At 37.9% G+C, this 16923-nt stretch overlaps 2 protein-coding genes across 4 annotated transcripts in view; one reads left to right on the forward strand and one right to left on the reverse strand.

The window, feature by feature from the left end:
* The window catches only part of L3MBTL4 (L3MBTL histone methyl-lysine binding protein 4), a 598737-nt gene that overhangs the window by 78033 nt on the left and 503781 nt on the right, over positions 1-16923 (forward strand). The gene's annotated exons all lie outside the window — the stretch shown is intronic.
* LOC100012733 (alpha-(1,6)-fucosyltransferase-like) lies at positions 3011-6791 on the reverse strand. The gene is made up of 2 exons (XM_056823688.1): positions 4574-6791; positions 3011-3308 (listed from the first exon to the last, which is right to left on the reverse strand). The coding sequence occupies exon 1, from the start codon at positions 6307-6309 to the stop codon at positions 4582-4584; it is 1728 nt and encodes a 575-aa protein (XP_056679666.1). The 5' UTR covers positions 6310-6791; the 3' UTR covers positions 3011-3308; positions 4574-4581.

A 16923-nucleotide genomic window follows, 5' to 3' on the forward strand; every position in this document is an offset into this window, starting at 1 on the left:
AATACAATTTCCACCCCACTCAGTCCTAACAGGATTTAGGAAGGGCTGCAGCAAAGGATCAAGATTTAATTATTGAGAATATGACCTTCAACAGACATGTGCAAAGCCACAGACCTCTGGGCGGTCCTGGGTTAAGCTAGAGCTACCATTGGCACAGGAAAATGATGGACAGTGATTGGTAGATGTGAGAACTGAGGGGAGGGAACTTGGATGGTTTCCTTAAAGATAGAGGGGTCTGAGGACTGAGGGTGGTTGGTTGGAGAGGTTTTTGGTCTGAGAGGTGGTGCTTTGAGGGTTGGCTCTGAAGGAAGCTGGAGGTGGAGGCCCCTGAGACTGTTTCTCCATTTTGGTCACGTGAGTAATAGGGACTGATCTCCTTTCTTTGCCCCAGCTATCTAAGGGCTTGGGCCTTTTGGCCCAGCCTAAACAGAAGGGGTATTTAAGTCCTATTCCCTTCTCTCCCCTTTCTCTCTCCCTCTCTCTCTCTATCTCTAATACCTTTCTTCATCCTGTTTGTAATTAAACTCCATAAAAGGTTGACTGCTGACTTTTTTCATTTAGGAATTACATAGCTGAATTCCTTGGCGACCTTAATTTAATATATATCAGTTTTTTTAAAGTGATTTCCTTGTCACAGGGGACTGCCCCCTAACTGGCTTTTTGTCAATGCGTTCAGCAATTATTGGTTTTATTCTTTTGTTTCTCTTATACTCAAATTATTGTAATCTTTAAATTGATTATGTTTTCATGATCTTTTGGAAAAAAATTAATTTTTTTTCAAATGATCAAACGGGGAAATGTAAAAAAAAATAGACTCGAATACAGGACTACAATCCCCATGAGCCTTTTTTCCACTTCCCCAGAATGCCTTGTAATCTCACCTGGTCCGAGATCGAGAAGGTATTTAAGCTGATTAAAAGGCTTTTGAGGTCTCTCTTGGCAGTTGGACTTCCGTTTGGGGCAGACGTGGCTTTTTTTTTCATAATATAGGTGAGGTTGTGTCTAGGCCACTCTATGGCCTGGACATGTGTTTCTTATCCTGTATTTTCTTTAATCCTTAATCTTCAATAAACCTCTAAAAAAATATAATACTCCTTGCAGAGAGAAACTAATTTCTACCTGCCTCAGATGCGTCAGTCTCCCCATGTCCCCTAAATTTTAATTTTTACAGTAGACTATCTTAAAAATTTGAGAGGTTCTTCTCCGACTAGTGGTTGCCATCAATGTAAAAGTTAAAATTTAAATCTCCATAATAATATTACATTTTAGGAGATTTATTAATGATCATTAGACAACAAGGAATAAAGAAGATACAAAATAAAGACCACATGACCATGGCTGGTTAGCCATTATTTAGTCAACCCCACTCACCACCATCAATGCTGATTGTACATCAGAGAGTGAGAGGCTCCAAACCCTATGCCCTTTTTCCTGTCTACAGGAAGTATGTAATGACAGGAAGTCAGTGGGCCCTTGGGATATGTAGTTCTTTTTTAGGGTAACAACCATACAGTAGAATGTATGACAAACAAGTAATATGCAATAAATCATGAAAGGCTGGTGATAAATTGTGAAGGATTTAAATGCCAAACAGTAGTTTGCATCTTAACTTTTAGAAGCAGTTGGGTTTATTGAAGTTTTTTTTAACAGGGGGATGATATGGTTGGGTTTGTGTACTAGGAATACTAATGTGGCAGTCATATGGAAAATAGATTCTAGAAAGGAAAGACTGAAAAGTAGTTCAGGAAAAATGGCAATGGAGGCATGAACAATGTGACTGTTGCATGAATGGAGAGAAAGAGAATTATTGAATTAGAATTTGTAGAACTTGGCAATTGTTTGGATATAAAAACTGAGGAAGAGGGAAGAATTGAGGATGACACCTAGGAATTGTGGATGACTAGAAGGATGGTATGTCTTTGATAGAATTAGGGAAATTTAAAGAAGTGGTTTTAGGAGGTTAAATAAATCCATTATCTATCTCTGTCTTGAGAGATGGGCCAATCCCAGACAAGGTTAAATGACAGGCTACAAACCTGTGGTGTCTTCTGTCTCAAACATGTGAAACCTCCCTCAAATCCCCAGTAGAATGAGAAGATGAGAACAGTTTGTTCTGTCGTCTATGAAGATGTTTGAAGCAGGTACTTGGGTTAGACAGTAGAGATTCCAAGATCCTTCAGTGCCACCCTGGACCATTGCCAGTCAAACTGACTTGTCTCTGGACTTGGATGACTTTGGAAGAGTGAGGTAGATTACTTTGTGCAATTCTGCCTCAGTTAAATTCAACTCATCTGCAAGTCAAGTCCTCTTTGAAATCAAAGTATGAGCAACCACACCACAACAGTTATTTAATTTTTGAGAACTTCTTTGTTCATCTGCAAATGTAGAGAACAGAAACTTGGTTTATAAGTTTGAGAATCAAATGAAGCTGCCCTTTGGACACTCTAGGTTTTCTGCACCAACTTCAATCAGGAAGTATAATTCCACTCCAGGACATCACACACTACAGCTTCTTCTAATTGTCTTATTCTTTGCCAAACCTTTTTAAGAGATTTGCTCTGTTCAGTCATATCTTCATTCCTTTCTAGGCTTTATTGGACTTTTATCAACACTTTACCATACCCCTACTGGTGTACCTTGATCCTTCTCAGCTTCCTTTTATGCATTATCTTCTCCCATTTAGAATATAATCTCCATGAGGGCAGGAACTGCCTTTTTTTTCCCCCTACTTTTGTTTGTATTCCTTACATTTAGCACAATTCCCTGGCCATAGTGAATGTTTAATAAATGCATCTTGACTCAACTGTGTTAACACTCCTTTAAAAGCTATTTGATTTACTTATATAAATTCAATTTTAAAAATCTAAATTATATATTTATACATATGAGCAATTGTTATAAAATATTAATAGTTATGCTTTCAGCATTAATGCAGACGAGTGCCCAGTATTATATGTATTACACATGGAAAAACAAGTTTTTATTTCCGTTTATTTAAAGTTTTCTTTTGATTCAGTAACTTTTCCCCATTTGTAAACTCTTTGAGGACTTAGGCAGATAACTAAAGTGATACTTGTTAATTTTTTTACTCAGTAATAGCTATATCTCTGATATGAAAGTATCTTTTCATCTCTTGAGAGTATTTTTATCTTTATTTAGATTCAAATGGTTGGTTAAGCTTTGGTGGCTCAGTGGATAGAATGTTGGGCTTGAATTCAGAAGTCCTGAGTTTAGGTTTTGTCCCAGGACTTACCAGGTGTGTGATCCTGGGCAAGTCACTTAATTTTTCTCAGCTTCAGTTGCCTCATCTGCAAAATGGGAACAATAATAGTACTTACCACATAGGATTGTTGCGAGCATCAAGCGAGATAATGTATGTTAAGAACTATGTAAGCCAAAGAAATATGTAAATGCTCATTATTGTTACTGTTACATAGGAGGATATTTGATAAGTCGGTGGTCAAGAAATGTCATTCCAATAACAGATAATGCCTCCTTAAACCACCTAATTAATTCCATTTATATAGTAGGAGGTATTTGGAAGGAGCAGGTATCCAATTTCAAATATATACGATAAAGTGAATTATTGAACTGAAAAGATCTTGGTTTATCATCCTTTCCATAATCAAACCACAGTTGTATTTAAGAAAAAATTACTCCCTCACACATACACATTATTACTGAATGACTTATTTACTTGTTTCTAAAACTATAGTTAAGGCTATACTGACTCTCTCTGTATAACTTTTTTATGTTTGAAATTGTTGTTGTTGTTCAGTCATTTTTAATTGTGTCCAACTGTGCGATTCTGGGATTTTCTTTTTAAAAATTTAAAAATTTATTTTTTGTTATCAAAGACAATGTCCAGAAACATTAAGTACTAAGGAATTTGTTCATGGCATTGTTTTACAAAAGTTGGAGGGTGAATAGTTTATTTTCACATGTATCCTTCACTTATTAGTGATGAGGTCATGAATCAATGCAATTATTAAAAAAAAAAACAACTTGTAAAGAAAAGAACATCTAATACTTATTTTGAATCTGTTGGTTAGAGCAGATTTGGTGGTCATGGCACCACCAAATAATTTAAGAGCCAACCCTTTCCCTGCTAACACAGGGAGTAGAGTTTGGTTCTTCTGAATAGGTCACAGATCTCTCAAATATAGGGAGCATGTTTGAAATGTCACTTATATAAAATATGTTCATGTCACTCAAATTACACAACATCGTAGTGTTAAAAAGTCAGAATTATATAGTCAATTAATGACAGAGACAGTGTAGGTCAAATGCTAATTTCATGATGGATGGAACCTTGAAAGAAAGGACAAAGAAGAAAACAACTGTTTGCATGTGAGTAGGCTATTGATCTGCACACAGGGGCATGTGCATTGTAACAAAATGTGTTAAGAAGGAATTCCAGTGATGGTTCATCTGTTTTAAGCTGTTCATTCAGTCTCAGTCCTGAAGGCTTTCATTCATTTAATTCTGGGTTAAAATGTAATTTCAAAGTTTAGTTAGCATACTGTTTGGCTCAAAACAGTTCGAACTGAGGGAGTTTGTTCCATTCCCTTACCTGCAAATTTATTTCTCAGCTTCTGGGTATGTGGGGTACTTGACTGTCTCTATTTTTTCTTTCACTTTATAGGAAGGGTACAAGCCTATTCTCCCTTGATTCTCATTGAAACCTTTAGAATAGCCATCCCAGTGGTTTCCGATCACGCTAATGACATCTCCAGGATCCATAGGGATTTCATTAGCAGTTCGTGGTCGGTGAGGATAAATAGCAATCTGGTTGTGGGCATTCTGGCCCCCAAAATAGTAAATGTCATCCAAAGAATGGAAGTAGGCAGAGGCATCAGGATGTAGTGTCTGCATGATTTCATAAGCAGCTCGACAAACATGAGATGAAAACGTACAGACTAGGAAATCTGCTTGTGACAGAAAGTGTATATCCAAAATTACACCTTGTAGGGAATTGAATGTATATCGATTACCTAGTCCAGCTAACCAGGATATGGAGTTATTACTGATAAATTCATAATTTGGGTACTTGGCCTTTGCCTGTTTCAATAAGGAAGGATCATCTGTGGCCAGATAAACTCTTTTTTTGTCCACATGTATTCTGCATTCAAGAAGCTGGAAATGCTCTTCAACATGAACCATGTATTCCTCAATGGAATGGAATGCGGCTTCTGTTCTCACTTTGTCTGTACGTCGAACATGAACTCCGATAACTGGGTGCTTGAAACCAAGCTTTTTGGTGGCTTCTTCAATTTTCTTTTTTAACCAAGGCTGTGGACGGATTAAGTATTTGACAAACTGGGAAACCCACCACACGGCGGGATCTCCATGGATCCGCACTAGTCGATCTGCAAGGTCTTCTGGAATAGCCAGTGGTAAATAAGGTGGCCGTGGATGAAGGAAGTCAACAATGGGAAGGTCTACTACTTGAATATTTTTGTCATTTATCTCACCTGACCAGAGTCTATTAGTGCTGCCTTCTCTGTTTGTGCATGTCTCACTTAAAGGTCTAAATACAGTCTCCCATCCACCAGTAGCATAGTGCCACTTATGGGATTCCAGAATGAGAGTTCTTTGAGTGCCATATGCAATCATGAAGCAGTAGACAACATGGTGGAGTTGACAGCCATAGCCACAATTTTTGTTGATATTACATACCAGTTTCTTGGCTTTTTCGCAATTCTTGGGGTTCTGAAGATATGTTATTCTCCTTTGGACTAGTTCTGTCAGGTTTTTGGCTTCTTTTTCTCTCCAATAACCAGCTCCATCTGCTTGACTGAGGTAGTACAGATCTGTCATTATTGACCTTTCCTGATGACCCAAATCAAATAGAAATTCATCCACATGTCTTTGGAGGTCAATTCCTTCTAAATCTTTCAATTTCTTCAGTTCACTCTGGAGAAAAAACCAAAGCTCCTTAGCTCCATTTTCAATCTTCCTCAGTATTTCATAATTCTTCCCTAGACCTACATCTCTGGTTTTCTTCTTGTAATTTTCTATCTGTTCTTTGCCTTTTAAAAACTGTTCTTTTAAAGTACGTACCCTTCCTGAATCTGGTCCCTGGTCCATGGGATCTTCTGGTATCCTGAGAAACTCTGCCATCCGCCTCAAGTTTTCATTCTGTTGTTTTAAGTGTTCAAGCTTTGACAGTATCTTGGAGATTTCTTGTCTATAGTGATCAGGATGGTCATTGTCCCCTACCAGGTGTCCACCTCTATAAAAGAGCAAGGTCCCCCAAGCAAAGAGAATGAGCATAATCCAACGCCAGGAGCCAAACCATGGCCTCATTTTTAGGTTCTTGACTCTCTCTGTGTCTAGAGCTCAATGAGTTGCAAACATGGTGATTTGGATGACAGCAGAAAGGTAGGTTGGTTATCTTTTTAAAAATTTAAACCTATGATGCTTTGAACAAATTAGAATCGGTTGAAAGTCCTAGGGCAGTTTCTTTCAGAAGTGCTTCTGGTGTTGTGAGTAGGAAGCTTTTGTTTCAAGTCCTTCTTGTATTTTATATTCTTCCTTTCCTTAGTAAGATATTGCCATAACTGTAAGGTATTTTCAGAAGAATGTGTTTCTGAATCACTGAAATGAACAACTTTTGTTTAAGTGCCTTTCTTTTAACTCAAGTCCAAATATAAGTAACTGGATTTGTTCAGTTAATTAGCAAAGGATGATTAAAAAACTTCATTATTTTTCTCAGAGGCAGAAACCATCAGAACCATCAGGGTCCTCTTTAGACTTGGCTAGAGCAGTTATGTGTAGGCCAATTCATAATGAAGTATTAGAATTCTTATGCTGCTTTCATTCCAGATCTGCCCATGTTCTGTGGAGGCGGGGGAGGAGGATGCTACTGAGCTGCCTGTAGCCACCACTGCTTCTGGCCATAGCTGCCCCAGGAAGGGGGAATGGGAGTGGGACGGATGGTGGTGTGGAGGAGGATGCTACTCCCAATTTGGGGAGGAGAGGGAGAATTGGAAATAGGAACCACCACCGCCATTTAGTGGAGCCTTTGGAGCCACTGACTCTGGGATTTTCTTGATAAAGATACTGGAATGGTTTGCCATTTCCTTCTCCAGTTCATTTTACAGATGAGGAAACTGAGGTAAACAGGATTAGGTGCCTTGCTTAGGTCAGTGAGTGTCTGAGGCCAGATTCGAGGATGAGTCTTCCTGATTTCAGGCCAGACACTCTTATCTTCTGGGCCACCTACCTGCTGTGTTTGAAGTTACTGCTTTATTTAACATGGCAGAGTACCTTAGCTACATGATTTTAGCTTAAATGTTAATTGGTTATGAGGAAAGTTATAATCCATGGCAGAAAATTCAAGAGCCCTTGAATATTCAAACCTAAGGTAGGGTTTCAGGTCTTTGAGAATTTCCCATACATTTTTTCCTGTTTCTATTCTTGCCTAAGGTTTCTTACTCCTAGTTGTTGTGGGAGGTAGCAGAGACCTGAGAGGTTATTTCCTTCCTTTCCTTTGTTCAGAGTATTAAGATGTCTAATATTTCTAGTAACAAAGGGAAGATGGAGGAAATAGCCAATTAATTCTTTTTCTGAGAGCAAGCAGACTGAATAATTTAGGGCTAGACCTAAGTAGCCTAGATAGTTACCATCATTTGCATTTATGATTCAGATACTTATTTCTCCCTTCTGACTTCATGCTGTAAATCTTCATTTCACAGTCTCTAAATGGAAACAGGGCTCATTCTGTGTTAAATTTGTGTAATACATTTCATTCATCTTTTGTGTCCTTAAAACACATTTATTACATTTTATATAATTTTTAATACTTATTGTTTGGAAGAAACCTAGTCTGCTGCTTCTTGTGAATTTGTGTCAGAATTTGTTAGCATTAAAATTCTCTGGAGACTATATATTAATTTATAATTATTTATTAAAAAGTGAAAGCCAGTTGGAGAGAGAAAAGGCTGGTCGCCTAATAGCTGGTTGCCTAGCTAACCTGAGAGCACCACAATTTGTGTCTCCATTCTTTAAGCCAGGGAGTTATTTCTAGGAAAATGATTGTAAAATTCCTCGATCTATAACTTAAAAACCCCACTGATGCCTCTTTTTCTGGGTTTCCTGGTTGGTAGACTTGACATTAGTACAAGTCAGAGGTCAGTCTTCCAGACTCCAAGAATTGTGTGGGACAAGAGGCGCACATCTTGTTGGGATGTCAGGGAGCCTTGAGGCCTCTGGCATCCTCCCATAGTACGAACACACACCTTGTTCTTAACTCAATGAAAGGACAGGGGTGAGGGCCAAATGGATTTAAAACTTTCCTTCTAAAATGGAAAGAGGGATACAAATTTATATTAAATTCATACAGTCCTTGCTCTGATTCTTTGGGAGACATGCTATTCCCCAGTGAATTATCTATGGTGCATAAAGGCCCAAAGATATTATGCATTTCATGGATGGTCTAACTACATTTGGATATTTCTTAACACATTAAAAAATGATTGACAGATGCACTGACAAGAAGCTATTAGGGGGTGTTCCTCTTTTTTGGCATAAGGGTTTTACAGTCAAGATAAAATAATGGCACCTGGGAAGGATAGAAGTGGATGTAGGGCCCAGCCTTCCACAGTTCAGTTCTTTATATTGTAACCACAAAAATGTGGGTTTCAAGACTGTGAATTGCCAAAACTGTAAAGATAATTTTCAGTGTCTTGATTTAAATAAAAAATGAGTGGTCGCCATGGGAAAAATTCCCAAATATGAAAATACCCAAGTCAGCTGGGTTTTATGGAGATTTTAATTAATACAAATGAAGGAATTTAAGGGAAGGGAGAGAGAGAAAGAGAAAATAGTAGGAAGGCCTGAGCCTTAAGAGAGACTTGTCAGTCTTTTGTCATTCACCACAAGATTGTCCTAAAGCAAAACTCCAGTACTTCACTGAAATCCTCAACTCCTGAACTCAGTTCAGAGAACCAGCTCCTCCAAACTAACTCCAAACTCCAGATAAGTTCAGAGACCCTCCTCTGGACTCCTGACCTCCTTTTAAAGAGAATTTTCTCTTATGTCACCTCCCCTAATTTTTCACATCTATCAATCCCAGTAGATGCTTTCCCCCAGGACTGTCCATTCTTAGTTCACATCTTCTTTTGGTTATCACCTTCTCTGATTAGATTATATCTTCTGAGTATTTCACATCTCTTTGCTAAGCTTGTCCTTTGTAAGTTGCTTGACCTTTTAGTGATTAATTTAACCTTTATAGGTACTTATCACCTTTTTGTATTAGATCTAAAATAGACCACCTAGCTTAGGGTTTTTGCTTCACTATCAGTATGAGTTGGGAACTTTTCATTGTTCAATCAGGAATTTTACAACTTTATCTTCCCCTAAGGCACTGTCTGAGTAGGCTGGAGTAATTTTAAAGTTCTCAGTACATTCCTAAGTACCTCCATTGTAGAAAATGGGGAAAATCTTCTGAAGTAGAGTCTGACTAAGATTTACAATATCCAGAGGCTCACTCAGAGGCTCATGATGTTGTATTTGATTTTTGGGGACATCCTCTATTACTGTCATCATTTTAGTTCATTTGGAATCATGATGGTCCTCACAACATTTCCTGCAAGAGATCTGCTTTCTTTGTCCAGTTTATTGATCCTGTCATTTCCTAAAATTGCTTAAAATTTTTTTAGCAGACTTTTAGGATATCTTCACATTTCTTCCCTCAGAAGGATGAGATACTGCTCAGGATCTAATCCTACATATAGGCACATACATAACTTGACAGTAACACAAAATAATGTTCTAACAAATTCTCTTTGGCAAAATATTATGCCTAAGTATGAATTTAGTGTTGAACATGCCAATAAGGATAACTTAAGTAAATCTTTTCTGTTATCTTTTGCTTTTGTATAACCTATATTTCCCAGTACATCTTTCCCTTTCCCCCTTTCAGAGTCCTTTTTAACATTATATTAAAAAAAGAGGAAATAGATTTTAGCAAAATAAAAAAAATATAAAAAAAGTGACATTATATTAAATCTTTCACACCTGTAGTCTATAACTCTGCAAAGAAACTAGATTGAGGAATGAGGTGGGTGGAAGGGAATGCCTATTCACATTTTTTTTGAGACTAGGTTTGGTTATGATAATTTTTCAATATTCAGTTTCTTTTGTTTTGCCATTCTTCTATTTGCATTATTGTTGTCAGATGTGTTGTTTTCCTGGTTATGCTTACTTTACTTGCATCAGTTCATATACTTCTGTATTTCAGTGGACTCTTCTTTTTTTTTTTTTAATAATAGTACAGTAGTACTTTATTACATTTATGTTCTACAATTTGTTTTTATTACATCTGTATTTTTCTTTTATTTCTCCCCTACTTCCTCCCAGAGAGCCATCCCTTAAAATAAAGGATTATTTTAGAAAAAGAAAAGAAAAATTCAACAAAACTGATTAATGCATAGAAAAAAATTGGACATGTGCAATATTCAACACCTTTGATGTGCCCATCTGTGCAAAAGTGGTGTAAGGGTGAAGTGTTAATCTTATGCTGCTTTTTTGGCATCAATCTTGTTCCTTATAATTTTACAACATCCATTTTCCATTATTTTGTGGTGGTTGTATGCACTGTGTCTATCTTTCTAAACTCTGTCTCAGTTCCTATGTCTTTCCTTCTCTGTGAACTTTATAGTCACCATTTCTTAGAACATAGTAATATATGTTCAGTTAGCTTCATTTATCACCCTTTTGATGGTGATGGAGTCATCTACTTTGTTTCCAGTTTTATTTGCTACTATATAATATCCTGCTATAAATATTTTGATTTACATGGGACCTTTGTTTTTGTCTTTGACTTCCTTGGTATATATTCCTTATGAAAGAATCTCTGGGTCAATGAGTATATTGATTTTCAGCACATGTGCAAGTTTAAAGTTTATTGAAGTGAATGAAGCTATCTTGGTAGATGTAGAAAGATTAAATTTTTTTTATTTAACTGATAATCCTAGTTTGCTCACTACTAAGAAAAACACATTTTTTTTTACTGTTAGACTTTTTAGCTTCATTTATCACCCTTTTGATGGTGATCCTGATGATTAGACCCTAAACATTAGGATGGGTCACTAACCTTTGTTATCAAAATAAGAAGTAATGGAAAATCTTAACATAATTTTTAAGAAACCTACATTTGCTTTACTAATATTATTATTTAATAAAAAATTTTAGATTGTACTTGTAATTGTCAAGTAACAAAATCTCAGATACCAAAGTTGGTTTTTACCTTTATTTAAGCTATATTTGTTGTTTGTTTGGATTTGAAGTTATGATTAGATAACATTTCCATACTTTATGACTCTAAATAGGCAAAAAATAATTACAGATTTTGGAAGATTTAATATGTGGAATTGTTTTTCCTTCTTACATATCCTTTTTCTTTTTTTTTTTTTTGACCAAAGCTGCCTATGTATCCACGAGTGCCACTTTTTACTTCCTATTTACTTTTTGCCATTGCCAAGACTTTCAATTCTTTGACCTTTTCTAGTTCTCCCAGAAATTCTCTGATTTCACTACCTTCCTTTGCAGGATGGTGGTCATTTTTTTGTATCCATGTTCTTGTTTGTGCCTCTCTCACTCTTTACAGCTATTTTGGGAGCTTAAGATTTCTTTCATGAGGAGCCAGTTCATCTAGTAAAGCTAAATGTAATAGTCCATTATAACAAGACTCATGTTTTAATTTACATGTGGGAAAATGTGCTCAAAATAAGATACCCTGAGATGGGTTAAGGGTTGTCATGTTAGGGTTGGGGCAGGGACATTCTTGCAACCTTTAAGCAGTTGTTAATCTCTAATAGGAAGAGGATTGTCCCTCTTTGAGAGGTTACCATCCGGCATTGAAACATCTAGGCTCTGCCAAGATCTTGCCCCTCCTGGTTTTATGGGTGGGAAGTCTGAGTCTTTTATCCTTTATTCAACATGGAAATCTTAAATTACGAGCGACACATTGTTGGTCCACATGCAGAATAAGATAGTCCATGTGTGAGTGAAACCTAGAACAATCCACTGCCTGGATGGGCAGCTTTTTGTCCTTTGCTTTTGCAGAGGACTCGTGGCATCAGAGTGAAGGCTATGATTTGCCCATGAATTAGTTGGGACAGAGTTGCCCAAAATCATCAGCTTCATTTCTCTTCCAGAATCATCCAAACCCAGTGGCAGGACACAAGTCAAGATGACTGATGATGGCCTAGTGTACAGTGGATGACCGTGGAGTCTGGATGTCTGACCAAGCTCTAAGCGCTCCATAGTAGCTGCTTCAGCCCCCTTCATGACCATTGGAACGAGCATTCTTCTCTGCCTGTTCCACTGGGGAAATCTCTACAGCCTTGGGATAGATATCCCCCTCACCCACCAATGGGTGTGTGGCCCATCAGGCACCATCCACCTGCTTTAACCCATGTGGCTGAGAGGTTTATTGGGCTGTGCCTATTGGGCATTACAAGTGAGTTCTCCCCAAAGTGAGTGTTGGGTGCCAGCTGGAGCCCCAAGGCAGAAAACAGCCTGCAGAAAGAGGGCCCAGCAAGCCCTTAGGCCAGAGGTGCTAGATCTCTTTGAATACCCATACACCTGGGATCAGCAGCAACACAGATGGGTGTTACAGTGAGGGACTGGGCCCACGCTGCTGCTGTTCAGGTTCCAGCAGGGAGCCCTGTGTGATTGATGAGTGGGAGGCTATACTATAGAATTAGGCTGGAATACATCAACCAGTTAACTAGCCTTTGCTGAGCTGCTGTATGCACCAAGACAAAAGTAAAATAATGCCTGCCCTCAAGAAGCTTACTTTCTAACATGCATAACACAGTTGTTCAGGAGACCTACATAGCAAATACACAAAACCTTTGAGGGAAAGGAATTTGGGATTTAGGTGTGGGGGGAAAGACCAGGAAAGCCCTCCTAAAGTAGATGGTGCTTGAGGTGAGTCTAGGAGGATGTCAGGATTCTAGGCAAGCAGGGACTTGCCAAGAAGAGAGAGGAGGTGTTCTAGGACAAAGCCTGTCACATATGTACCTTAGAGATCTCAGAGGGGCTCCCTCAAATGAAAACTAATTGTCAACTACCCTGGGCCCTTCAAATCCTTTGATTTCTTGACCTCTTTCATACCTACCTAGCCATAATCCAACCTTAGGTAACACTAATTGGCATTTTCTGTTCCTGTTCCTATGCTAGCAAGTTGTGCAAGAGACTTTCAATACCAGTCCAATTAGTTCCACTACAAATTTCACCTGAATAACTTTAGTTGATACCTCAGTGCTATGGCACACTTTTCATTAATCTGTTATTGATTTTCTTTTACATTCCTTGTAATGACTGTTGCAAACTTTTTCCATTGTTTTCAATCCCTAACATTACCTCCTTTTTTTAGACCCTTACCTTCCATCTTCTAATCAATACTGAGTATTGGTTCCAAGGCAGAAGAGTGGTAAGAGCTAGGCAATGGGGGTTAAATGACTTGCCCAAGGTCACACAGCTAGGAAGTATCTGAGGCCAGATTTGAATCCAGGATTCCTATCTGTAGGACTGGAACTCAATCCACTGAGCCACCTCACTGCTCCCAAGGAGACTTTCTGGCACCTAAAAGGTCACTTCTTAAAAACCATATTGCTGTGGAATTCAAAGAAAAATTAAAAAGATACTCTGTCTGGAACACAAATCTGGGACAGTACTATGATAATGGTAGCAGAATGCAGAGGCAACAGTGGAACCAACAAAGAGATTGGAAGCAAATAACAGAAACTAATAAAATGCTACATATTCTGAGTATAATATATTTTAGAGATGCTTTAGTTTGAGGTCAGCCCTTGTTAAATAGTTGAGTGCTCCCCACAGGAGAGAGTCCTTAAAATTATGATTCACAGGAAAGTAGCTTCAAATAGTATCCGACTTAATTAAATGCAATAAAAATCAAGGAAGAAAACTTGTAAGGAGGATAAATGCAGAAAAGCCTCTCATGATTATGTAGCTATTATTTAAAAGCTTTCCACTCTCTGGTGGAGAGACATTGTCTCCAGGTTATTGGCTCCATTGTGTACACTCCCAATTAGATCTCCAGCTCCCATCTTGAGGCCATGCTGATTGGTGAGAGCTCACTACAGGGTGGCTAGGTGGCACAGTGCATAGAGTACTAGGCTTGGAATCAGGAAGATTCATTTCTTGGGTTCAGATATGGCTTCAGATACTAGCTGTGTGACCCTTGGTGAGTCACTTAACCTTTTTTGCCTCACTTTCCCCTTCTCAAAAATGAGCTGGATAGGAAATGGCAAACCACATTGGTATCTTTGCCAAAAAAACTCCAAAAGGGCTCACAGAGTCAGACATGACTGAAAAACAACTCAACAACACCACATCTGGTCTGCTGACTCTGCCACCCCAGCCATCATGCAGCTCCATCCTCTCCATCTCCATATGGTGCCTTATTTGAGCTGTCTCTGTGCTCCTCTCTTTCTTCTTCTCATTCTGGAAATGGCATTCCAATCAGTGCTACCATTGCTTCTGCAGAGGGCACATCATTCAGATGCCACTATGTTTGTAACTTCACCTTTTCTTGCCACTCTTCCCTATTTAGATTGCAGAGTCCTTGAGGATAGGACTGACTTTTGTACTTAAGCTTAGTAAATGCTCTTGCATTCATTCATTGTTGTTGATGCAATGAATGAGGAAAAACCCTTATCCATAGGAGACACTTATTTGGGATATTCATGCTGGAGAGAAACTTGATGTGGAGGTAACATGTTGTATTGTTGATAAAGCATTGGATTTGGAGTCCAAGGAGGTGACTTTGAACCCAGCCTTTGGTACTAAACTACCTTTGTGACTTTGGGTAAATCTCTTAACTTTTTTTGAACTTCTATTCCGTTATCTATAAAGTGAGGAGACTATTCTAAGTGATCTCTAAGGCCCTTTCAGCCAGATGACCCATGATCCCGAATAAAATGAAATACCACTGGAAAAGTACATGGGATGTAAATTGTGAAGGGATTTAAAAAATAGGCCAAGGATTTTATATTTTATTCAAGAGGAATAGAGAGTCACTCCTGGTTTGTGAGTAGAAGAGTGACAAGATCAACCATAAATTTGTTCATTTGCTTTCTTTTTTGGGAGGTTTATTTTATTAAAATACATTTTCATTGAAATCTTTTGTTATATTATGTATATTTCCCATAGTATCTTTCCCAGCTCTCTCTCTCAAGAAAACTGTGCTTTATAACGAATAATAAAAAACTGAAAGGGAAAAAAAATGTCACAAAATTTGCTGACATACTGAAAAAGTCTGACATTTTATGTAGTTTTCCATTTTTGTAATTACTCTACACTGCAAAGAGGTCATAAATGGGTGGGGATGGTGCCCCGTCTTGTATCCTTTCTTGGGGACAAAACTGGGTCATGATAATTTCACAGAATTCAATTTCTATTCCCCTTTATATTATTATGGCCATTGTGTGTATTGTTTTCCTAACTGCACTTATTTTACTTTGTATCAGTTCATGTATATTTGTCTGTATCATATTCTCCAAATCACTCATGATAAGAGAAATGCAAACCCAAATAACCCTATGATTTCATTTAACACCTAGCAAATTGACAACAAAAGATGAGAGAAGTCTGTGTTGGAGTTGTGTAAAGATGGGCAGTACTGGTAAATCTGGAAAGCAATGTGTAGTTTATGTGAAGAGATTGACTACACTGTTCACATTTTCTTGATTCAGATTCTCTTGGTAAGCACAATGAGGTCAAGGACAAAATGAACTGCCATATATCCACCGAAATATGTATAGCATTGCTTTTTGTGGTAGCAAAAATTTTTTAAAATATGCTCACTAGTGGGAAATGTCCACTTATATTGTGGGACATTCATGTAATGGGATATTATGGTGCTCTAAGAGAGGTGTATTAATTTGACAGCTGTGTGGAGGATGTATTGAACAGTGGAAAGTCAAGAAACAAGAAGATCAGTGAGGAGGCTATTATAACTGATGATGAGAATTAGGGTAGTTCTTTGTGAATTGAAAGAAGGACTGGATTTGAGTGAGAGAAATCATGGAGATAGAATCAATAAGTCTTGGCAATTGATTAGATTATAGGAGTTAGAAGAGAGAGGAGTTAAGAATGAATCTGAAGTAGTTGTGCCTTTAAACAGAAACAGAAATATTTAGGTGAACAATAGGTTGAGATAAGTTCTCATCTTCTTGCCAAATACCCTTGGCTACCCCCCTGCCCTTCAATTATCAACAAGATCTGGAGCATTTGGCCCTTTTGGACCTCTATATCAGGTCAGTTGCTCCAGCTATGCTTCCCCTTATACTCTTGCCATCTTCTCTTGACCTCTCCTTTTAGCTTTCCATTTCTGGAGACATAATCAAAATGATGAGTTCATTGTTGGCCATTAGAAAACATGTTGATCTACTGCTCTATGGCTCAAATGACCAACCCTGTAACTTTGCAAGCCAAAATCGTCTGCTTGGCTAACACTCCCCTGTAGATTCACATTCTTTCTGAGCCTTATTTCATAGTTGGAAAATGGAAAATGGAAATACTCCTATCTCTGTTATCTCATAGCACTGTCATAAGGCACTAACCATATCAGTGTGAGCCATTCGTTTTGGTCCTCTCTCTTCCCTTACCTATTTACTCATCCAGTTCTGTCCTTTGATTTCCATTCCTTTGTTTCTTACACTGGCTCTTCTTTATCTTTATTATCTATATCTAATTTAGCAGTGCCCAAAGGCTTTTTCTCCTTGATTTTCCAACTTTTTTTTTTCTAATTACAATATTTCAAATGGATCATACTCTTTATATTTTTTATTTCAGCACACTAGAAATCTGAGGGCTAGGACAAAAGCTCAAAGGAATATATGTATAGTTTCCTCTAATAAAACCTGCTTATGCTATTTAATTGGT

The sequence above is a fragment of the Monodelphis domestica genome, chromosome 3, assembly GCF_027887165.1.
Source record: "Monodelphis domestica isolate mMonDom1 chromosome 3, mMonDom1.pri, whole genome shotgun sequence".
Lineage (NCBI taxonomy): Eukaryota > Metazoa > Chordata > Mammalia > Didelphimorphia > Didelphidae > Monodelphis > Monodelphis domestica.